This window comes from Osmerus eperlanus, chromosome 7, assembly GCF_963692335.1.
Source record: "Osmerus eperlanus chromosome 7, fOsmEpe2.1, whole genome shotgun sequence".
In the NCBI taxonomy this organism is placed as follows: Eukaryota; Metazoa; Chordata; class Actinopteri; order Osmeriformes; family Osmeridae; genus Osmerus; species Osmerus eperlanus.
The window spans coordinates 13,288,400-13,312,592 of record NC_085024.1 but is presented as its reverse complement, the minus strand read 5'-3'; the positions used below and the strand labels follow the sequence as shown (position 1 = coordinate 13,312,592).

The following is a 24,193-nucleotide window of genomic DNA, read 5'->3' as shown; positions in this document are numbered from 1 at the left end:
CATTGTTTAATGGTCCACATAAACGGTATACTCTAAGAATAGGCTATAATTGTGGTAATGATTATCAAGCACTTATCTTAAATTGCGTCACATTGACATCAGTTATGGTTTAGCAATCTGAAAGACATCTGGCCAGACAGATGCATCTTGTGTGGATATGAATGAGCAGCCTGGCTAACCACAGGATACAAAACTTTGGGCAGGAACTAGTTTATGTAAGGAAATGAAGTATTTTGCCAGTAAGGCTTGCTGTCTTTTCTATATAATGAGAGGATGCAATGCCATTGTGATTGTACATATGTTTAAACCCAGAACTAATAATAAACAATATGCTTTACACCTACTGCACACTTTAAATCACTTTCACACAGATGCATTTCATTAGCATCACGGTTTAAAACTATTTTATTTTGTATGCGTGCGTAAATGACCGGTCACCTAGCCGTCATAATGAACGTCGGTATCTGAGCAGCTCTCCTCCGGTTGGCCGTGGGGGACGAGGGTGCAGGCGTAACAGAACATGTCCACGTCCCTCCAGCACCCTGGGCAGTAGACGGCCAGGCAGCCAGGTGATGGGCACTCTGCGGCCCTGCCGGCCCTCTGGCTCTCCTGGCACACCCAGCACCTCCGCAGCCGGAGGCCAAGCCTCTCCAGCCAGGAGAGTAGACCAGGAAACATCTGAATGGGGAGGGGGAGTAGAGGGAAGGGAGGGACACGTCAAATCATTACCATTCCAGATGTCACCTTTCTGCAGTACAAGTGTTGTGACATTTCGATGCATTTCGCACGCCAGCATTGCTGAGAAAGGGGAAGGAACGAGGGAGAAGGAGAAATCGAAAGAGAGAGAGGAGCGGGCAACATTGGGTTACATTTCATTTCTATTCCGTGAAAGTTTCCTCAATGGGTCACAGGACATGGAGTGAAACGGGCTTTCATTAGAGCAGAAAAGAGAAAAGAATACTCCAGTCAGTAAACACAGCAGGAAGGGCCTGGCCAGGACAGTGGGAGGGAGCTGTGTTTGTTTTGGTTGGGCTTGGTGGTCACCCCGGGAGAGTGTCAGCCAGTTAGACTCGCAATAAGAGCCTGTCATTGTTCATGAGACAGGGTTCATCCAAAAGTCCTCTTGTCAACAATTGTATTGATGAAAAAAGAGGGATTTCAAAGATGAATACTCTTTGAATGAGAAGATTTCAAATCATGTTATTGCTTTGGATAAAAGCGTCTGCTAAATGAAGAAATGTAAATAAATGCAAAACGCAAAACCCCCACAAAACACAAACTGTCACGATATACTAATGCATTCAATTAAGTGCCAGTCAGTTGGTTTAACTTAAAGTATGAAGATGGCCTGAAGTGAAGTGAACCTTCTAGAATGATCTTTGTTACATACTGATTTGTGTGACTGTCCCAGCCTCATAAGTCGCCTGCGCTGACGGTCTGTGTATGACATGCGCCTTTGGATCTGCAGGTTGTAGAGGAACAGAGCACGCCTCTTCTCCCGCTGACAGCAAGAGAAAGAGACAGAGAGGGAAATAGAGAGAAATAGAGAGAGAAATAGAGACAGAGAGAAGGGGGCAACGTAAGGGGAGGGTTAAACTCACTTAAAGAGCTTGATGACTTGACTTTAAATATTGTTTATAATATACCATACATATTTTTCCTATTGTATATACTAATATTTTACAATATATGTTTGGTCAGCTTCCCATTGTACATTACTGTGCCAGAAGTGGATGAGTAAGAAGATGATTATGTACAGGAGATTGCTTTTCTGGCCAAATTGAAACAATTCCATCCGAAGTTCCAGAGTGAGTGACCAGAATCACTCTGACCACCAGCAAGCTAGCCTGAACACAGGGCTGGGCTGTATCGGCCGGATTCATGACAAACAGTCTGGAACCACGGGCTGGATTTTTCTGGACATGATGTTCGGTGGTCAACCGTGAAGCCGAAATACTGTTCCACTTTGACGACATCGCTGTTCTCTCTCACACACTGAATTAGCAGCAGCTTCGTTTTGCTCTATCTGCAAAACGAATCCCCCTTAGACACCAGTGGCGGAGGGAGGGGGTCTCATAACTGCAATGACGCTTCAGCTGATTCAGGCGGAGCAGGAATAAAGAGAGTAATCCATCATGTTCTCTCCCTCCCTATGTCCTCTCCATGCTTTACCTCGTCACCGTTATCACTCCTCTCTCCCTTTTTCCCCTTACACTTCTTTCCCTCTCTCAAACCGTTTGCTGAATGTATTCCTATATCTGCTCCTCCTCCTTAAATGCTCCCTGGCTTCCTAATTCTCCTTTTCCCCCCACAGAATACAAAGTTTGATTCTCTTTCTCACTTTCCTCATCCTTCAATCGATCCCCTATGTTTTGCTTGTGTGTCCTCCGGACCTTTACTCCACCTTATTAACCCCACAATCATCCTCTCTCCTCCTCTCCGCACTCCGTCAAGAATGTTGGGGGGCCGCACACATGCTTGGTTCTTAGGATGCATTAAGAGTTAAGGCACCCCCCACCCCACCACACACCTTGGGGACCCCCCTAAGTCGTGACACAACTCAAACCCTGATCAAGACCCCTTCATTCGGATATGTACACTCCCCTCAATACAATACAGTGAGTAGGCTGTCAGCCTCTACGCCCCCACAATACAGTGTCTAATGCTATTAGATTAATCCCCTTTTAGCTCTGCACTGCAATACCCGCCACAAGAGCCGGTCGATTTCTTCAGAGAAGTGGAGGGAGGTAAGAGTTACATTCCCTCTATGTACACATTCTACTAAGCCTTTCCAACCCAGTGAAATATACCTGACGTTACTTTGGACTAGGCACTGACACGTGCTTCAATCTGTGGATTTACATGCTTTGCTGTTTTTTTTGCACACCCCACGTTTATAAAAACTAAATGTGGCCCGGGAAACAAGAACATTCTGGCGCTGATGGTGGTGTTAATTTTCATTAGACCCCTTGTCGCTTAATTGGGGGCAATTAAATGAAATTACGGCCCAACAAGTACTTGCAAACAACAGATCTAGGTGCCACAAAAGGCTTAAGTGTCAAATTCCACACAAACAGCATATGCAGTGACAGAGAACCGTTCTGGTAAACAACGATTTGTTTTCCTTTGCCTTTCTAGGTAGCTGTCGACTCAGCAGCTGATCCAAATTCCCCTTCACATATCAGTAAAACATCTGTGAGAACCACAGGGAAAATCCATCATTTGTTTGTGATTTCCAGACCTATGGTAAATATCAGAAATAGAGCACTGATATTTTTTTTGCAACCGCATTGTATGCTATGTTTATTTGGACGGGGAGGGGGTTCGACAGACAGGACCCCGGTGATGTTTGCTCAAACCTTCCTGTGCCAATTCCATGGAGGCTAGAAAAGTTTAAGAAAAATAACCAAGCTATGTTTGGAGAGGCTGGCTATTTAAATGAGTTGACCAGGACCAGCCCCAACATGTCCGTCTGCACACTGTTTTCATGCTACAGGAGGTCTAATGAAGCTGTATTGTGTATGAATCACAATGGGTCTCCGAAACAAGACGTGATGTGTTTACATAAAATGTGATGCTGTATAAATGTTTTTTTTTTTATGGAAAGATTTCAGTAACATACACTGACCCTGTACCTGTACAACACTGTATCACTTGGGGATCCTATACTATGTTCAAGGCATCAGTATGAACCCCTTTCTTTAATCAAAAATTTGAAAGCTTAAAGTGAGAAGAAACTCGAGTTGTGTTATGAATAAAAACCAAACCAAGTTTACAGCGGAGTTCATACTGGATTAGTGTACTAGCACAGAAACACGTTTCTGCAATTAACACCTTTGAAGCTGCGGATGAATATTGCAGCACACGTTTTGTATGTAGCACAATCCTTATAAATACTGTTAATCTGTAGTCAGATTTAAGAGCATTGATTACATAATTAGTTACAGTATAGGTATGTGACTAAGTGTTAACATAAGAACTACAGTATATCACCACAGATATACTGTAGTTCTACAAAACAGAAGTCCTACTATGTGGCCCCAAATCCAAAAGAGAGGTGCTTACTAAGAATCTAGGAGGCTTAACTCCCTGTCTTAAACCAGAGGTGACGAGTCTCTGTGTAATCCTGGACTCAGATTTGAATTTCAACTCTCACATTAATAAAGTGACCAAAACATCTTTCTTTCACCTGAGGAATATTTCAAAGGTACGACCATTCATAAACCAAAATGATGCAGAGAAGTTAATTCATGCTTTTATATCCAGCCGGCTGGACTACTGTAACGCACTTTTCACTTTTCACTGGTCTTCCCAAGAAAACCACTGAAAGACTACAGCTCATTCAAAATTCTGCAGCTAGATTATTAACCAAAACTAAAAGGAGAGAACACATTAGTCCTGTCCTAGCTACTTTACACTGGCTCCCCGTTACCTTCAGAATTGACTTGAAGGTCCTTTTCCTCACTTACAAAGCTCTACACGGACAAGGACCTAGCTACATTTCTAACTCCCTTATAAACTACACACCAGCTAGAACACTGCGATCATCAAATGCAGGCCTATTAGAGGTCACCAGAAGCAGTCATAAAAAGATTGGTGATTCGGCCTTTGTCAATTACGCCCCGAAACTATGGAACAAATTACCCATAAATATTAGGGAAGCAAACACGCTAGACATTTTTAAAAGACAACTTCAAACCTACCTTTTTACCGAGGCATTTAAGTAATTTTATCACAGAAGGGTTTTACTACTTTTATTAGTTTTATTATTGTTTTTATTGATTTGCTATTTTAATTATTACTTTTATCACTTGTATTATTGTTTTTATTGATTTTATGTAAATCACCTTGAGCTACAATTCTTGTATGAAATGTGCTATATAAATAAAGTCTTACTTACTTACTTACCTGCAATGCACATACGCATACATCAAAATACTTGATCATGTGTATTTACTCAACATTGAATGTACAAAGGTAATGGTCATATTGGCTCCGACTCCCGGCATTGGTTGATAGTGTGTGCGCGAACACGTGTGTGCGTGCTCTCACCTTGGGGAAGTAGAAGGCCGCGATGACCCTGCGCAAGCGGTTGGTGTACACCTGCAGGCAGCACATGAGCGCCATCATCAGGAGAGGCACGGTACTCCACAGGTAGTCCTCTGTCGTCAGGGCCCTGGGCTGGGGCAGGCAGTCTGGGGAGGAAGAGGGATTACTGCACACCTCATCCTACGGGTTCAATGTAGGTTAGGATGAAATGCGTATCGAATCCGTTGAATCCGATTGGTCGCTTTGGCGACTAGACGTTCAGGAAGAGGAAGAGACACCGCATAAGTGGTGATGTGATCGTCAAAAGTAGACTTCTGTGTCACTTTAATACTGTACAGTTAAGTTCTAAGTCCTCTTACATTCTTACATCCTCTTAGATTTTGAGTTCTGCCACATAAGCATGAAGCGTGTTTAGAATTAACGAGAAAAGTCTAAAGTACACTACATTAACCCTCTGATCATTTACTACACTAGTGATAGGCGTTTTGTGAAATTACTACTCACATTCCGCTACTGATTTGACTGCTGTGGTAATGGTGAGGCAAGTTATACTGTAGTCTACAGGTGCATGGCTCAGACATGTGAGACTGTGTGTGTGAGTGTGTGTGTGTGTGTGCACGTGTGTTGTCTGGCAAAGACGAGACCTATCTGAACGTGGTCCAGACCAGGCTGTCCACTAGGCCTTAATAGGCAGATCAGAGAGCCCTGATCAGATTAGCCACACAGCCAGACAACGCACGCCATTAACTGGACAGAGTTGGCTGGCCACTGTGTGCATTAGTACAAAACGAACACCCTCGCACACACACTCACAGACAGGCAAAGACACACCGACTGATAAACACACAGACAAACACATACACACACACACACACACAATCAAACACATGCTAAAATCCCTGGATGACGATAGGTCTGGACAGAAATAAATCTTCGTAAATCTTCCCTTCTGGCATCAGGTCCTCTACCTACACGTGGACACTGGACTGCTGGGATGTCACTTACGTTCGTTAGTGGACTGCATGTTCACGTTGGAGGAGGTGTTAAAGGCTCCAATAGACTTCCTCAGGAGCTTCGCCATCATGGACTGTCCATCCACCTTGATGTCTATATGGTGACTGCCTAAGGAAGTAGCATTATGAATGTGTTTATAGGGAATACAGTGCTGGGTGGTTGCTTAGACCAGTGGTTCCCAACCCTGGTCCTCAGGGCACCCTGTCCTGCCTGTTTTAGATGAAAATGAATGGGTCGTTATCCATCTCTGCAGAAGCCTGCTTATGACCATTCATTTGAATCAGGTGTGTTGGAGCAGGGAAACATCTAAAACAGGCAGGACAGGGTGCCCTGAGGACCAGGGTTTGGAACCACTGGCTTAGACAATGGGAGGGGACATTATGTACCGACACGTTTCTGCGACTGAAATAGAATGATCATCTTTAAAGGAGGCCGAGGTCACAAGGTCAAGGCCCGTGTGTGTGTGGGCTCTCTCTGCGCACTCACTGGTGAGGGAGAACTCTGTGGAGGTGTGTCTGCGGATGATGTCGAAGATGTGGTAGAGCATGAGGTCCACGGCCAGCAGCACAACAACAAACACAGCCACAGACAGAACCTGCAGCAGGCCCAACGCCTGGGCAACACAGGGAGCGGGAATAGTCAACGAATACGTTCTCTGGCTCGTGCCGAAAGCCCCCATGGGGATATTTCCCAAGGTTAGAATCTGGGTGAAACGAGGTTAGACTCCACCCTGGAGGGAGAAACGTACCACTTGTTTCAGTTCGCTGGAGTGTATGGCCGGGCTCAGGGGGTTGATGAAATCCCCTCGCTCAGCTCTCTTCAAAGGCAAAAGGTAACGTTTGCCCTAAAATCAAGCACATTTCAAATGATGAATTTCAAGGTTGAATGTTCAGACTCTTTACTGGTCATCATGGGCCATGAAAAGCTAAAAGCCCGAGACCAATATTCGGTCATGAGAAACTGGACCTTTCAGAGTGGCTTGAATGTACTTTTAATGTGACCTACCGCTGTCTTCCTGCGGGCGTCGATCTGCCTGAAGTAGGTGGTGATGTAAATGTTGTCAAAGCGAATGTCCTGGGTGTACTGACAGGCATATCTAAACGCCCTGTAGAGACAATGAGGAAGACGTCAAGTATCTTTCCATCTGAACACACACCAGAATCAAACCCATCATGAATATGTTGAATAGGAGATATGCAGAAGTATCTCTATGTCTGTGTGGGTCTAGGTGCGTGTGTTTATTTTTGTGTGTCCATGTGTGTGAGTGTGTGTGTGTCTGTGTGTGTTTGTCTGTGTGTGTGTGTGTCTGGGTGTGTCTGTGTGTGTTTGTCTCACGAGGTGAAGACGGTGAGAAAGGTGAATGAGAGGAGGAGCTGGACGATCACCAGCACTTGATCCAGTACTGCCCTGGTCTCCTCAAACGACTGACTCAGACTCTCTGTGAAGGTATCCTGTAGGACTGACACTCCAAACACAGCTTCCTGTACTGTGCTCTGTACAGTACGGTACACACACAGCATACACAAACACACACACAGCATAAGTTGGAAAGTTCAAACTGCAGACAAGGAACTGGTATTTGACGTGGGTCTGAAGACATAGGACCATGTTTACCTTGAGGACAACTTTGGTGCTGAACTCTCTAGACAGTGTGTCAATGGAGAAGTTCAGCGTGTCAAACGTCTTCCCAAAGTTCTTCTCAACAGGAATCTGATCTCGACACCAAGGAGTCATGACTGACAGGAACAAAACAACTGCTCACAAAAACCTGCAACTTTTAGTCACTTCGAGTCGATTGTCATCAAATGTGTTCCACTTCCAACAACCTACCTCTCATGACATCACACAGGAAGTGGAACTTCATGGACACACACAGGATGTGGTTGATGACCGGGGCCTTGATGGCGTCCATGCACTCCTGCCATTTGACGTTGAACCACTTTTGACACCGATCAATCCCTTCCTCCACCACATCTGGGTCACGAGGGCATTTAAAAAAACAAAGTACTCATCTCCTCAATGGAACTTTTTTAAAGAGGCAGAAGACAGAGAGAAGGATTGACCAGAACACAGCTGTGAACACTCACAGTCACATCGCATCATCGTCTTGGCCGTGTACATGTCTTGGGAGCTGTTGCCAGCAGCAACTGGCTCTGGTTTGGTGTTGTCGTAGCCATACTGGCCCACAACCTCATCCCGGATATTCTGGAATCTCAGGCTCACATTCTTGGCTTCCTCCAGGAACTCCTTATTGTCATCCTAAACAAAATGGAGGAATGTCAGAAATCACAACAGTGTACAGTGCAAACAAAGTGGGCCATCTCTATAGCCACGATGTTCCTATTAAGCATTGTTTGTATCAGTGAAGTTACCTGTGGCCCTCCCTGCCTCACTTACCATAATGCCTTGCATCACCTGCATGAAGGGGTCCATCACCACCTTCCACATCACCTTGCTGTGCTTGATCTGCAGCTCGATATTGCAGCCCATAGAGAAGGCCACATCCTGGACGTTGCGGTGGATGTTGGTGATGGGGCCTGGTGGATGAAGGTGCACAGACGCACACAGCAGAGATGCTCAGGGATACCTTTTCAGATGTGAAGCCTCAGTTAATCTCAAGGCCTATAGGCACACTGCTGGTCCAGTATGTTGATATATATAGCACCTAGTCTGAACAGTCAACAATGGACCAAGGCTATTCTAGCAACTGTAATACCACAAAAATGTGTGCGTATAATATTTTCCCCACAAATTCTACGAATGGTCTCAGCAACACAGCATGGATAATATATACTAGAGTCAGATGGCTGAGCGGTGAGGGAGTCGGGCTAGTAATCTGAAGGTTGCCAGTTCGATTCCCAGCTGTGCCAAATGATGTTGTGTCCTTGGGCAAGTCACTTCACCCTACTTGCCTCGGGGAGAATGTCCCTGTACTTACTGTAAGTCGCTCTGGATAAGAGCGTCTGCTAAATGACTACATGTAAAAATGTAAATATACTACATATATATAATATAATTACATATTATATATATGTACTATATATATATATATATATATATATATAATATATATTTTACCATTGTACAGGCCAAAGAGAACAAACAGCATGAGGTAGGCCCTCCCCCGAGAGCCGAGGATGCTGGGAAACATCAGAAGGGCCGAGCAGCGGAAGAAGGAGGAAAATGCTCCTCCCAGAATGCACACAGCTGCAAAGGTCACACACACAAGGCACTCGAAGAGTTTCTGTGTTGCTTTCATACTTTCAGCCGAACTTTAAAGTATTTTGAACAAACATTGACATTAAACATTCAGCTCAAAGGATGTCTATCTCTGCTCACCAACAAAAGCATATCCTGCAACAACCAGTTGTACAGTGGTCATTGGGAGGTTGTGAAAAAGACCCAGAAATAACCCTAGATAAAAAAGATTGAGACATATTTGTATTTTTACATTAAAGGGGTCAAGGGTGTGAAACGGTCACAATAGGCTATTAACACATAATGATGAAGCTTTACCTGCACCACTCACAGCACCGAAAAGCGCTCCAAGAAAGAAACGAGCAATAGGAAATGTATCTGACTGACTGAAGAGAAACAGGTGGGCAAATTCAGGCAGGATCCTTTTACCGATCCTCTCCAAGACTGAAGGGAATGGAGAAAAGTTATCCTTTAAAATGCCATATCAGGCCTACTTTTTTTATTTTTTAACCTAAAACGATTGATGTTCCCTAACCTGAATGTGGTGGTTTGAGGCTTTTAAGGTATTGTAGTTGAATCCTTGTTGCTGCCATTACCACCAACTCTTCTATTTATTTCCTTTTTTACGTCTTCGTGTTTATTGTTGTAAAGAATTTCCGAACATTTAAATATTTATTCTCGAATTCAATTGGTTCTATAATCTATCCTATCAATTCAAATTTGTGACTTCATAATCAAACCTTTAACAGTGTAGTATTGCTACATCCCGTTTTGTAAACAATTTTTGGATTTGTAAATATACAATGGGAAAACAAATAAAACCCAAAATATTTTCCTATGATAAAGTATAGGGGATGACAAAATATAGCCACACAGACGGTGATCGTGTGAAGCGATGGAGTCTCGTAAAGACTTGCTGAGAGGGTAAAAAGTGAAATTAGTAGGCTAATGTCCAACATAGCGCACACATCATTTCGCCAATGTATTGTAGCTAGTAGTACTAGGCCACAAAGTGGTCCATTTTGAAAGTAGGCTAACATTTTAAAATGGCATCTAACTGTTAAACAGGGTCTCAACAAGTCTTGGACGGGGCTTTCCCTGGCGTCGACGAAAAACCGGACTGCGACGCAAACCATGGTTTCAAGATGTTGTGAGAAGTTTTAATGGGTTCATCTTCGGCCTGTTCCTAGCTTCTGTGTATGGCGTTACTGTGCTCTTCGTTCAAAATCAGGAGCTCTGGTTCTGCGTCTACACCACTATCGCCATCGCATTCATTGCATCATTTGGCATGGGCCTTTCTGTTCGAGTGCGCTCAAATGTTATGCTCATGATGCCGATGCTATGTTCGGGTAAGTAGCCCTAGGATTTCACGTTTTAGGCAGCTTAAAATATTAAATACACTATCAAATCTCCCCAATTAAAGTAATATTGCAACATTACTATTTAGTCTTATACATACTAATGACCTTACAGTTGATGTCACAAAGTTTTTTTTTTTTGTTCTCAGATAATGGCAAAAATATCCTCCTCTTCCTCATCTTCTCCATGGTGATCCAGGGGCCAATGACCAACACCCTGGAGAACTTTGGCCGAGCGGCAGACAGTGTGGTGTGTGGTGCAGAGCTGACCATGAATCAGACCCAGGAACTGATGCAGAGAGCAGCCACACCACTCTTCCGTGAGTTGTGCCTACTGCCATCCAGCTCTGATTCACATCTCCCCTCTAGTTCTGTTTGTAACCTCAGTAGTTGCAAATGTCTCCTTTAATTAATCACTTAACTGTGACGCAATGGGTCGAACATGAGGCTTGTTATACAATTGGAAAATGCTTTAAACAGACATGCTCAGATTTGGCATTTCCCTTTCAGTATGAGAGAACGCCTGTTTGTCAGTCTTCTCACTGATGTTCTGACGTCTTTGTTGCCCTCTGACAGCTGTGCTGGACAAGATTCAAGACATCACCAGGAATGCCTATTCAGTGGCTAGCAGGGTTCAGAACTTCATCCAGGCTTTGACTGACTCAGTCCAGCATGTTGGTGAGTTGGAGATTAGTTTCAAGAGCTCCTTTGTTAAGCAGGAGGAGAGTGTGTGTGTGTGTGTGTGTGTGTGTGTGTGTGTGTGTGTGTGTGTGTGTGTGTGTGTGTGTGTGTGTGTGTGTGTGTGTGTGTGTGTGTGTGTGTGTGTGTGTGTGTGTGTGTGTGTGTGTGTGTGTGTGTGTGTGTGTGTGTGTGTGTGTGTGTGTGACTGAAAGTGTAACAATAAAGTAGTAAAAAATATATACAGTTAGGTCCATAAATATTTGGATATTGACACAATTTTCATCATTTTGGCTCTGTATACCACCACAATGGATTTGAAATGAAACAATCAAGATGTGCTTTAAGTGCAGACTTTCAGCTTTAATTTCAGGGTATTTACATCCAAATCAGGTGAACGGTGTAGGAATTACAATACATTTTATATGTGGCCCCCCCCTTTTTAAGGGACCAAAAGTAATTGGACAATTGGCTGCTCAGCTGTTCCATGGCCAGGTGTATGTTATTCCCTCATGGGAGTTCGTTATTTCATTGACAAGGAGCAGATAAAAGGTCTAGAGTTCATTTCAAGTATGGTATTTGTGTTTGGAATCTGTTGCTGTCAACTCTCAATATGAAGTCCAAAGAGCTGTCACCATCAGTGAAGCAAGCCATCGTTAGGCTGAAAAATAAAAACAAACCTATCAGAGAGATAGCAAAAACATTACGTGTGGCTCAATCAACTGTTTGGTACATTCTTAAAAAGAAAGAACACACTGGTGAGCTCAGCAACACCAAAAAACCCGGAAGACCACGGAAAACAACTGTGGTGGATGACAGAAGAATTCTTTCCCTGGTGAAGAAAAACCCCTTCACAACAGTTGGCCAGATCAAGAACACTCTCCAGGAGGTAGGCGTATCTGTGTCAAAGTCAAAAATTAAGAGAAGACTTCACCAGAGTAAATACAGAGGGTTCACCACAAGATGTAAACCATTGGTGAGTCTCAAAAACAGGAAGACCAGATTAGAGTTTGCCAAAAAACATCTAAAAGACCCTGTACAGTTCTGGAACAACATCCTATGGACAGATGAGACCGAGATCAACTTGTACCAGAATGATGGGAAGAGAAGAGTATGGAGAAGGGAAGGAACTGCTCATGATCCAAAGCATACCACCTCATCAGTGAAGCATGGTGGAGGTAGTGTTATGGCGTGGGCATGTATGGCTGCCAATGGAACTGGTTCCCTTGTATTTATCGATGATGTGACTGCTGACAAAAGCAGTAGGATGAATTCTGAAGTGTTTCTGGCAATATTATCTGCTCAGATTCAGCCAAATGCTTCAGAACTCATAGGACGGCGCTTCACAATGCAGATGGACAATGACCCGAAGCATACTGCGAAAGCAACCAAAGAGTTTTTTAAGGCAAAGAAGTGGAATGTTCTGCAATGGCCAAGTCAATCACCTGACCTAAATCCAATTGAGCATGCATTTCACTTGCTAAAGACAAAACTGAAGGGAAAATGCCCCAAGAACAAGCAGGAACTGAAGACAGTTGCAGTAGAGGCCTGGCAGAGCATCACCAGGGACGAAACCCAGCATCTGGTGATGTCTATGGGTTCTAGACTTCAGGCTGTCATTGACTAAAAATAATTTGCAACCAAGTATTAAAAGTGACAATTAGATTTATGATTATGTTAGTTTGTCCAATTATTTTTGGTCCCTTAAAAAGGGGGGGGCCACATATAAAATGTGTTGTAATTCCTACACCGTTCACCTGATTTGGATGTAAATACCCTGAAATTAAAGCTGAAAGTCTGCACTTAAAGCACCTCTTGATTGTTTCATTTCAAATCCATTGTGGTGGTATACAGAGCCAAAATGACGAAAATTGTGTCAATGTCCAAATATTTATGGACCTAACTGTATATGTGTGTATATATATATAGAGAGAGAGAGATTTAATTTCTTTAACCTTTGACTTCTCTCAGCTCGCACTCTTAGAAACGTGCTTCGCTTCTTGGTTGGCATCGGCGACGTGTGCAACGACAAGCTGGGCACACCGTACAAGAAGTGCAACAAGTTGTTTGATGATGCCCGGGAAGACTGCATGAATCTTCTGTCTATATTCAACTTCCTGTGTCACATCGTGGATGGGTTCCGCCCCCTGTGTGGAGTATCTCGTGGTTGGTTGTCATGATTGTCACTCATAGGTCTCGTATTATTTAAAAACGATTCCAGTAAACTCACCTGACATGTCAGTGCATATTGTGGTTGGCATTGCACTGCACTAAACATTTCCCTCAACAGCAGCATAAAAGCTCTATTATGGAAGTAGGGCTGTTCTTGTAGAAGACAGGCACTCTGTTCCTCAGCTGTTAGCAGCAGAGTTTACATAGCTGCTTGGCATGGCGGAGGTAGAAAAATGATGTTGATGATAATGACTTAACGTTCAAATCTCAAGTAGCCTTGACTGTAATAGCGCCTGCCAGGAAGATTCGACCCTGGGCTGCTGATGCACACACACAGCTGTGTCAATAGAACGAGGAGAGGAAAGGTCGGGGAAGCCCAGATAGGTTCCCAACACAAACTAGATAGGAGGGTCTGTGCACACAAGTGTGTGCAGGGCAGACACGCATTCCATGGCAGAGACGCCGCATACACTGCAATAGAAACCTGACCTCACACTTTCAATTGAATTCCAGTCGTTTGGGGGGGTGCTAGGGGCCAAAGGGCTGACACATCCCACTCTCTGGTTTCCTCTCCCGATCCCCCAGGAGAGGTGTAGCTGTGAGTCGACGTTCGCTTCTCTGTCCTCCCCTCGTTTCTCCTCTCTCTATTCAAATGAATTATTGCTTCATATCCTCCTCCTGGCTCGCAGGCCAGCCAGCCAGGCAGCCAGCCAGGCAGCCAGCCGGGCAGCCAGCCGGGCACTGCTGACTTTCTAATCCAAACATGACCCCAGGGCAGGGCTGGAGATAGGAGAATGAAGGGAGGAGAGGAAGTTCGAGAAAGCAAAGATAAAAAACCATTTCCTCACCCTTTGGGCCAAAGCAGAACACTGCTGTGAGCTGCTAAATTCACCGGTTTGAACTGGAGCTCGTAAATCAGACATCAGTCTTTCTTTTGGCTGACTTGACACTTGGCTCTTACCTGACCTGTCATAATGGTTTTCATGTCTATTGTTAAGCCAACCCATTGCCCTCTTGGCTCCAAGTATGTGTGGCGTGATTGTGAACTCATTCCATCCATCCTTCTAGTCATCCCTCTATCTGACTGAGCGTGTTGAAAACGATCAGACAAGTCTGCAGAGAATGTCACAGAAGTACCTCAGTATTTAAAAGCATGCCGAGAATGATGGTTTGCTCATCCAGTTCAATTTTCAGTTGGTGGATGAGGACTCTGTTCACATCCCTTCTGTTTCAGTGGGCCAGTTGTTTTGCATCATCCCCTCCTACGTCGCCAGCCACCTAAAGGAGAGACTGGAGGCTCGTAAGTTTCATAGCAACACGCTGTCTGGACATCACTCTGATCCTGCTTACAAAATTGTCTTATACTACACAGAACTTTGCTGCAAAAAGAATGCCTTTGTTTAATAGATTGTTATAGTACCTAGAAGCATGATATTTACTGGAGGCACCGCTTTTATTACTGCCTCACCTGCCTTATCAATTCACTGCAGATTAAAGCCTCTGCATACCTTTTATATTCGCTCCATGTTTTTAGGAAACCTCATGTGGTTGGAGTGAGCAATTCCATATCTCTTGCAAGTAGTGAATGTGTCGTGTTGTTTGTGCAGGTTAGTCCAGGAGGCCATTTCAAATATCTCTAACTTCAGCTGTTGTCCACTCCAGCGACAGCTGCTGCCTTGGATAGGATCAAGCAGGAGTTTGAGTTCAACATCTCGGCCTCCGTGCACTTCGACATGAGCATGAACAGCAGCCAGTCCATGCAGCAGGTGTCCCAGAATATCCTGAAGGAAGTGTCGTCGGGTCTAGGCCACTTCCAGGAAGCGGTGGGACTGCTGGCTTACGTGGGCCTCGTCCTCATGCCTCTCACGTACCTCTGGTGAGTGTCTCCCCCCACACGTGGCAGACGTGTGTGTGTGTGTGTGTGGGGGGGTGCAAAGTGTGAGAGCATGTGTGTGAACACGCCTTTAAGGTGTGTGTGTGTGTGGGGGAGGGGGGGTGCAAAGTGTGAGAGCATGTGTGTGAACACGCCTTTAAGGTGTGTGTGTGTGTGTGCGTCCGTAGGGCTGTGCTCTACAAACACAAGTACCTTCAGCAGGACAACTTTGACAACAATTACATCTCCAAGCAGTTTGAAGAGCTGGACCTGAAGATGGGCAGGGAGGGCAGGCCAACGGTCCTCCCCCTCAACAAGAGAGAGGCCCGCATCTACATCAAAACTGGTGTGTGTGTGTGTGTGTGGTGGTGGTCAAGAACAGATACATTTGAATTCTTGGTCCTGCTCCTCAGCCACAATATCTGTGATAGAATCTGATGTTCCCTCATGAAATATGATTTTCAAATCGATGATGATATAGTCTCCATAATATATCGAACGGTAATGGGATGAGAAATACCAGCGCAGACTGTACAGAGGCTGGACATCTACTTTTCGGTCTCCCTCTCTCAGGTGCCATGTACCAGACATCCAGGGAGAGACGAGTGGCGGCCATTGGCACCATCTCCGTCCTCCGCCATCTGGTCCTGGGCTTCATGGTGGTGGCACTAGACCTGTTGGTTTACTGGATGTTCGACCTGGTGCACCACCAAGCCCAGGGAGACATCGTCACCAGAGGTACTGGAGAGGAGTGGAAGTCACGTGCAAACCCCCCAGAGGTTTCAGAAAACATTCACCCTCTCAGATGTTTCAGGACTGTTACATCTACAACTCTCAAGTGTATGTTTCCTTTTCCAGCGCCTGTCCTCGTCGCCGTCCAAATCAACGGGACAGGCTACGCCTCCGACATCTTAAAGGACATGGTGTCTTCCTTCGACGTCCTGCAGAAGGGCAACATTACTGTCCTGAGCAAGAAGTGCATCATGCAACCCTCAGAGCCTGACTATTCAAAGTACATTCTCATAGGTAAACTCTCCATTTCATGTTACTGCCTTTCATTGGACGTTTCACAGCTTTTTTTTATGACAAATATCCAGGTCCAGGATTCGGTTTAAGACGAAATAGTTACTTGTGTCGCTTTGAAAAGAGAACGCATTCTGTTTTATCAAAGCAATGGAAATGATCTAGTTACATTTCATACGTTTCAGTGATTATTGACATTTGTTGTGAAACACTGACCTCTAGGGGTTGAGACTATCAAGAGCATATTCATTGTCAATGTACCATGGTTGAATCTTCTGTGAACTGAGGACACAAATGTACATTCTGTTGTAATCAGCGTACCTTATTTCTGTACAAGAAAATAACCAGTTCAAATCTGAAAATACACGTCCGTCATTTTAATCGGAGTGGTTTAAACGTTTGTCAGGATCTTGAAAGGTCGGTCTTTGTCCCAATTCTTCCTTATCTTAGGATTCCTTTACGGCCTCACCCTGTTCAGTGTTTTGGCTGGCAGCTATGTGAAGCGTCTTAGGAGCCTGGTGTGTGCCAGATACCACCCCAGACGAGAGCGGGTAAGATGCCAGCAGCCAATCAACAGACCCATGCATCTGCTGCTGGGGACAGATACAAACTCCTGTGCTCCTTATTGAATGGGGTTCATCGAAATACACTGGATAGCCTTAATTAAGCTGTATGTTTGGATATGAATTAGCCATGCTACTTAACTTATGCCTTACTTAAATGCCTATAGTTCAAATTGTTGAGGGACTGGCTTTGTATGGGTGGGTGGTCTTTTCCCACATCACCTAGTTCAGGTTGACGCAGTGTAGATGCCGGCTTTTGTTGATTTGATGGAGAAAGGTTGATTTGATGAAGAAAATATATTTGTGTCCAAAATCAAAATCTCAGGACTCTTCTAGAGAATGGAAGACATTCAAACTACCACAGGAATGCTAGGATGCACAGGTAGCCTAGCCTGTGCTTGAGTACATATTTCACAATGGCTCTTCCACAATGCACAAAAGGACGTGTTCTTCCTCAGGTTGCCAGTGGGAAGCTATGTGTGCTCTGTTGAAGGAGACGGAATTCCAACCATGTCTAGAATGGAATCTGTTCCAGGACTTTGGGAGGAAGCAGGCAAGTCTGCACTTCTCTGCCGTCCAGATGTGCATGTGTCGTTGGACATGTTTATGGCCAGAGGACGGGATCCTGGAACACAAATGCTGACAGGGGAATGTGGTTTATTTAACAGGGGTTGTTTTAGACAACATAGCTTTGCGTACTTGGTTTATTTATTTGGAAAAGTTTGAGCCGAGAACACCAGTATTTTTGTGTGTCCCTGTAGGACAGGGGAACATTCGGAAAATAGCACAACATACTGAACCACTAGGGGAACACAATTAAAATGGTTCCGGTTTATCCAGTATTTATTTTTTTACGTGAAGTTGACATGAAAGCCTCTTCATTTGGAAATAATTTGACTTGTGGAGGCATGGTTTGCTTAGTGACAAAGTATGTGTCATTTTGCTGTCAATGGGAAGATCTGTGCCAACATTGCAAGATCCGTGTTGCCAAATCTTACTCAAAACAACAACCCCACAAACTACCTGCGGAATGTGAAGTTACATCGAAACTTCCTTGACAAAAAGTATGATACTTGATTGACACGTTGCTACCTGTGTGTGTTTCTTGAGGAATTGACTGTGTGTCAGTCGTTTCTTTGTTTAGCTTCCGCAGCTTTTGGTGCGGAAATCCGTTTTCACCTGTAGTGTTTTGCTGTGTGGATAAAACCAAAGATATTCAAACATTTGGTTCTGATTGTTTCCTGTAACCTTCATGCATATGACACGTAAACCAGTCTGGAGCCGAAAGCCCTCTGGCTAAATGGACCACATGGTATGTTCATCAGCCTGCATTTATCTCTGTCAGTGTGTCAAAGATAATTCCTCCTCAGACCTATAAAGTCTTAATCTCACGCCAGTAAAACACTCCCTTTTTTCACAAACAATGTAAACAAGGCAACGCTACTTAGCCTCCATTCTTCCCCTCTGACCTAACGGCTGTCCCTGCCCTCTGTGTTTCCAGGAGAGAGTTCGGCTCCTCCACGGTCGTATCTTGAGTCAGCGCGTGTCCCTGTGTAAAGCTCTCCTGAGCTCTGTGGCCCGGAGCAAGGCAGACGGGGCCGGGGCCGGTCTCCTGCACACGCTCATGCTACGGTACAAAGGGCCGTGTGGGCTGGAAGCGAGGGGTGGAGTTGCTTCACACAAGTGTTCACAGTCCAGTCTCCTCACTCATTCATAATGAAGGCTAGCAGTTTTACCACGGAAATGCTCGATTTCATTGCAAAGTTACGTAGAGCATGTGCTATAGATCGCGTTTGCTAGAATCCATCCCTGCCATACCGTGTATAGATATTTGTATTGTATAAAGGGACCTGGATCAGCCCAGCCCCACTGACGTCAGCTGTGTGTCGGTGGCTGTCTAATCCAGGGTTCCTGGAGGATCCTTCCTGGCTGAGCTCCTGGGTGTGTCGTCTGTCTCCTGCATGGCATGTGGCAGGGGAGGGGAGGGCCGGGATGACTCCCACATGGTCACCTGTTCCACTCCACAGTGTAAAGGTAGGTCACATGGTTGTCATGACTCATGTAATAGTGGAGAGGACAGAAGCAAGCCAGGAAAGGGCACCCCTTCTATCAGGACTTTGTTTTGAAATGCGCAACTGGAAGTCTTGCTACCCAGGTCTTTGGTAGCTCTCATAGGAGGGAACATGGCCTAAACACTCAGCTCAGCTCCAACTGTATGCCATTTTCTATGTAAGCATGGCTGTTCATCTACAGAGGGCACTCAAACTGGAGTTACAGTTTAGAGACTAGACCAGTCTAGTCATCACCTTTTCCCGCAGGAAGGTATTCATTAAATATTGAGATGTATCTGTGTCTAGAAAACAGGTGTAGAAGTTGGCAATGTAGAATGTAAACGCAAATGCCCCACTTGCCAATGTTTAGATATTGTAGAACACTTTAACCGGTTGTCTCATAAACTTGTATTAATGTGTTCGAGGGGCAGGTTGAGACTGTGTACTTTTGGGGCGTTTCCTCCTGACAAATGTTGACTCAGCAGGTAGATGGCAGTCTGACCTGGAAGGGAGCTTTTTATGTTTTTCAGTCTCACACTTTAGCGTTAATGACTACACCTTTCTTACGTTTCATTCAATGTTTATTTTTTCTTTCGTTGTCGTTTTCTTTCTGAAGTTTCACACCATATTTGACAACGAATGCCAATACGGCCGATCCTAAGACATTTTCCAGTGTCAAATGCAACAGTATATGGAAAAAAAGTTCTCAAATCTCCCATTCTGTTCGGTCTGTGGCTGCATGTTTTCTTGCCAATCACACCGCATTTACTTTTTAAAATCTTTTTTTGCAAAACTGTTCAACCAAATGTTCATCATGTTGAACCCTGAACCCTCCCTTTAAATGTGCAACAGGTTTGTACTGTCGGCAGTGTTTCCGGAGCATGAACAACATCTGTGCAGTGTGCATGGGGCCTCTGACCTTCCAGGAAGACTGTGAAGAGGAGCTGTAAGTCTTAAACACGTTCTTACTGATCCGCCAGCTCTAAGGGTATTCCTGATTCAATCACAAACCGAATTTCCCATCCTGACAAAAGTCCCTCGTCATGGGCCTGCTGTTGCAGGGATTCCAGTGACGATGAGCACGTGAGCCTGTGGACCGCCGCCCTGGCCTCGCCCCACATCACCGAGCGGCGTGCGCGCAAGCTGATGAAGAGGACCATCTCCATGGAGATACGCCGCCGGTCGTGGGCGGAGATGCCGAGACTGTCCCCAGTCCCTGGGGGGAGCAGGGTGCTGTACCAGAGGACGGGCAGCGCCGTGACACCAGGACACGAGGGGGACAGTGACGGCAGCGGTCACGTCAGTCCATTCAGCGAACCGGACGTCAGGTAAGATGTGGATCAACAGCGTCATCATTATCATAACCTACACCATGCCTGTCATCTGTAGCATCCATAATCACCAGGTGACCAAACTCTCCTTTACTCACAAAACCGAAAACTAACAAGACCATTGGCATACGGTCAATTGTACCCTGTCGCCCTGTAGTGAGCCCGACATGAGTTACCAGGATCGCTCTGACTCAGAAGACTCTGACCCCAGGCACTATGACCCCAGACGCAAATACGTCCACAACTCGAATCCAGCCACTTTCTCAGACATCTATTTCACTGGAGGAGTCAGTCGTCAGGCTTCAGAAAGTGACTCTTCAGACAGTGACACTTTGTTTCAGTCCCTCTCTTCGGATGCCAGCAACCACTCCAGAGAGGAACCACTACAGACGGTCACAGTCCACAGTCTGACCATGACCGCAACCGTGCCCTGTGTCAGGAATACCACCAGAGCGACGGCCCCAGCCGGTCCTACTCCAACAGTTGATCCAGACCATTAATTCTATCCAGTGAAAGACAAAAAGGGTTACAGGACCTCTAAACTGGAGTGGTAGCATTCTGCTACACTGCAATAGTCAGTGCATGTTGTAAACATCATCATTAAAACAGGAATTTTTCCATTGAAGCAGGCACTACTGTGTGTTGCCCAATTCTTTTGTTCTTGTCAACATCAACTGAATGGGTGTCTGACAGACAGCAGTTGGATTTGAAACGTGCTCCAAATTGGATCTAGAGTTTGGAGTACTATTGTTTGACTTTGATGAAATGTCCATGACATTTCCTCTCTGGTGTGGTTGGAAGGTGGAGTATGAACCTTCAGCAGGGGGCCTGTCAAACCCACAGCTGATGACAGTTCTGAAGATCAATGGCTTCACTATCTACAGAGCTGGTAAGCTTTTGTCTCATGGTTGATGGAGTTTTTGGCAGAAGACTTTGGAAAACTTTTCCAGAAGCAAATATATATACAAATTCAACCTGCGTAGGATGACAATCCCATCCCTGCACACACACGAAAAAGAGCATTGGTATGTAAAACTGCGAAAAGTAAAAAAAATTATAATAATACACTAAAGACTACAACTGCAATACTACTGTACGTCTCCGCCTCCTCTGCCACACTGATGTAGGCCTACATTCCAAGCATTGAATTTCAACACTTTTTTACGTGCATATCGCCTCCCCAAACCTTGTCTAACACGGAAGGTGGAATCAGTTGTGTTTTTTCCCGAGTGGGAGGATACGAGTTTGCTGCCAGGAGAGCAATGGAACGTTGAGGAAGAAAAGTTTCATCACAGTCATCTAGTCCCGTTTGTTTCCTCAAAAACTGGTGACATTAACGAACTCCAAATGGCGGAAAAGGTATGTAACTTTTTGAACTATGTCTTTCTACGTTAGATGGTCAGTCTTTGCTCAGTTAAAGTATATTGCTATTTTGTCACGGTAATGTGAGATCCACAATCCCAGAACAGAAACAAGATAGGAAAGGGCGTCTTTGGGTTTGGCACATCCAAATTGTTGCGCATTGTTCTTTCGATTATAGTGCGCGATTTACGCGAAAGGTGTTGGTGCCAAAGCAACTCAGTCTTTTGCTCCAGTTTAAACAATCTCTATTCGCATCGGGTTACAGTTAATAAAAACGTATGTAGATTAAATTCAAACTGACGTGTTGCAGAGACTTTAGAAAAAAAAATCGATTTCGACAAATAACTTGTTTTTCTTCTTTTTACAAGTATTTGGCCCACGTCTGTACTACCAAGATAATGACAGGGCAGCACTCTGTGGTTTTCTGTAGTCAATCTGGGGTATTAAATCTAGATTTCAAGAATCTCCAGAGTAAGCGCACTTTAATGGAAAGCACGGGGAATCAATCAGCGCGCATTCCATGCTCGCCAGGGCCAGAATGTGCCCCTGTCATGGAAAATAGAAGTGTGTCAATATAGAGCACTGATTTACATGTCAAGAAAACGAATGGGGCTCATTATACCAGGTCATGCATTGATTAGAATTCTGTTTATGCGTTATCAGTCTACCTGTTTAGTTTTGAATCATAACAAAAATTTGGATCACTTTTCATGGGAACTATACGAAGTCTTCAGAGAAAAAAGCAAGGCGTTGTTTCTAGGCAAAGGCCAACACCCAGATAGTCAATATAGAAGGTGCCATTGTGTCAACATTAGCGTAACTGACACATACAGGTGCCTCCCACAGGCAGTGACATAGGGGTTTCTGAAATGCAATTGGCCTTTCTCAGGTGTGCTCTCCCGTGGTTTAACGTTTTGTTTTTAAAGTGTTTGTATAAATCAATAAATAAAGCGATTTTCCCCTTCGTTTATGTAGCATTTTACCTCCATCAAAGATAACTATGCAAAACATATCTTTGTTGGGTGTAACAACTTCAGTGAAAAAAATAGGCCTACTGTTAACACGTTTTCAGAAAATTCTAACATGGCTTGTGTAGGCCTATGTGAAATAATGTGGCAAAGAGATTCAAACAACTTCCGAATAGGATAAAGCACTTAAAGTCTATGTTTTAGGGCGTGGCCATAGAAAGCTATTGTTCTCTGTTAAACATTGTGTAATATCATATTTTGACTTCAAATACTGCAAAAAGGTTATGTGTCTGCGCAAAAGATTAACTTACGAACATTGATGACTGTGTGATACATATTGTAAACGCATCCATAAAAAGGTATAGTACTGACATTTGTTTGTATTGTCCCTCTCTCTAACTCCCTCAGTACTCAGATCTCGAGTCAGCACTATATAACCTGGTCACGAAGTTCCACGATGCTTCAGCTAACAAAGAGCCCACACTAAACACGGAGGAGTTTCAGACCCTGGTCTCCACACAGCTGCCTAACTTAGTAAAGGTTTGAATTTGATATCAAGAAGACCTCAATAATACCTTGCCCTTCAGGCTTGTAGCCTGTACTTTATTTGCTTAAGGTTATAGCATCTTCTCAGATCAGTTTAATGTGTATGTGTAATATGGGGGTCAACCGACTGGCATTTTTAAATGAATTTTAATGGTAGCTTATCAAATTTAGCATACACGACTAGTATATATATATTCAAATAAGTGGGCTGAATACTAAAATAAAAGCACATAAAACAACCCTCTTTCGTACACTCTTTTGTAGACAGGCAATGAACAAGGTTTGAGTCCGATCCTACAGCAGATGGGGGTGGAGAACGGCCAGAACATCTCCTTTGAGGACTTCTGGAAATTGGTCCAGTCGACGGCCACCTCCCTGTTTGGCGAGAGAAAACCGGAGAAGACTGTTAAATGCAAATGCCTGCTACTGTGAAGAGGACATAGCTGGAACATGACTATGGAAAAAACGTCCTATTCAGAGACGTTCCAACTGTAGAATACCATTAGCATTTTTGCCCCAAAACATGTTGCCAAATCTTAAAGTCCATTCTGAATACTAAAATACTTCCTGCTCCCCCTTTCCTCGGGGTATTCTGTTATCGAACATTGGATGGGTGAAAACCTGTGCTCCTGTTACTACTCTACTTGTGTCAGATCAGAAAGGAAGGGGAAGGAGGAGGTACACTTTAAGGGTGTTCAGTTGGGACCTTATTGCTACAACTTACGGTTCACAGTTACCAACATGAACTAGTCTTGTTTTTATTTACACCAAGCACATGTAATCAGAAAGTTATATGCCACTGCCTAATTACTGATATAAAACATTAACGTCTGAAGGTACCATATATGTTTTCTTTAATACTATATACACAGTTAGTGTTTTGCTTAACATTGTAACAACTGACGAAAGCAAAGAATATCATGTGCATCAAATTGGTATTATCTTACAGTACTTGAATAAAACTTTTGAATTTGTTTAAATGTTTGTATGGTTTTCTGGAGTTTTTC

At 44.3% G+C, this 24,193-nt stretch overlaps 3 protein-coding genes across 6 annotated transcripts; 2 read left to right on the top strand and 1 right to left on the bottom strand.

The window, feature by feature from the left end:
* Window positions 1-43: 43 nt before the first annotated feature.
* On the bottom strand, window positions 44-10,582 carry dcst1 (DC-STAMP domain containing 1). Of its 3 annotated transcripts, none has more exons than XM_062464994.1 (16): window positions 9,797-10,582; window positions 9,580-9,705; window positions 9,403-9,477; window positions 9,142-9,270; window positions 8,461-8,600; window positions 8,151-8,322; window positions 7,894-8,037; window positions 7,678-7,817; window positions 7,399-7,556; window positions 7,069-7,168; window positions 6,812-6,907; window positions 6,550-6,676; window positions 6,055-6,171; window positions 5,053-5,195; window positions 1,391-1,501; window positions 45-678 (listed from the first exon to the last, which is right to left on the bottom strand). In XM_062464994.1, exons 1-16 carry the CDS (start codon window positions 9,852-9,854, stop codon window positions 439-441), a joined length of 2,076 nt encoding a protein of 691 aa, XP_062320978.1. In that variant the 5' UTR covers window positions 9,855-10,582; the 3' UTR covers window positions 45-438. The 3 variants fall into 3 exon arrangements, with proteins under 3 accessions (XP_062320980.1, XP_062320978.1, XP_062320979.1); XM_062464995.1 differs by having other exon boundaries at window positions 46-678; window positions 7,678-7,799; XM_062464996.1 differs by lacking the exon at window positions 1,391-1,501 and having other exon boundaries at window positions 44-678.
* dcst2 (DC-STAMP domain containing 2) lies at window positions 10,032-21,357 on the top strand. Of its 2 annotated transcripts, XR_009930742.1 has the most exons (17): window positions 10,032-10,185; window positions 10,330-10,610; window positions 10,769-10,939; window positions 11,196-11,297; window positions 13,269-13,463; window positions 14,704-14,769; window positions 15,132-15,345; window positions 15,531-15,688; window positions 15,916-16,080; window positions 16,201-16,368; window positions 16,816-16,916; window positions 18,430-18,560; window positions 18,835-18,962; window positions 19,832-19,925; window positions 20,041-20,307; window positions 20,468-20,884; window positions 21,112-21,357. XR_009930742.1 is itself a non-coding variant. In XM_062464991.1 (16 exons), the coding sequence occupies exons 1-16, from the start codon at window positions 10,157-10,159 to the stop codon at window positions 20,808-20,810; spliced, it is 2,613 nt and encodes an 870-aa protein (XP_062320975.1). In that variant the 5' UTR covers window positions 10,032-10,156; the 3' UTR covers window positions 20,811-20,940. The 2 variants fall into 2 exon arrangements, 1 of the variants encoding a protein (XP_062320975.1); XM_062464991.1 differs by lacking the exon at window positions 21,112-21,357 and having other exon boundaries at window positions 20,468-20,940.
* Window positions 21,358-21,510: 153 nt separating this feature from the next.
* s100v2 (S100 calcium binding protein V2) lies at window positions 21,511-24,160 on the top strand. The gene is made up of 3 exons (XM_062464997.1): window positions 21,511-21,669; window positions 23,049-23,180; window positions 23,451-24,160. Exons 1-3 carry the CDS (start codon window positions 21,658-21,660, stop codon window positions 23,616-23,618), a joined length of 312 nt encoding a protein of 103 aa, XP_062320981.1. The 5' UTR covers window positions 21,511-21,657; the 3' UTR covers window positions 23,619-24,160.
* The last annotated feature ends 33 nt before the right edge of the window (window positions 24,161-24,193 follow it).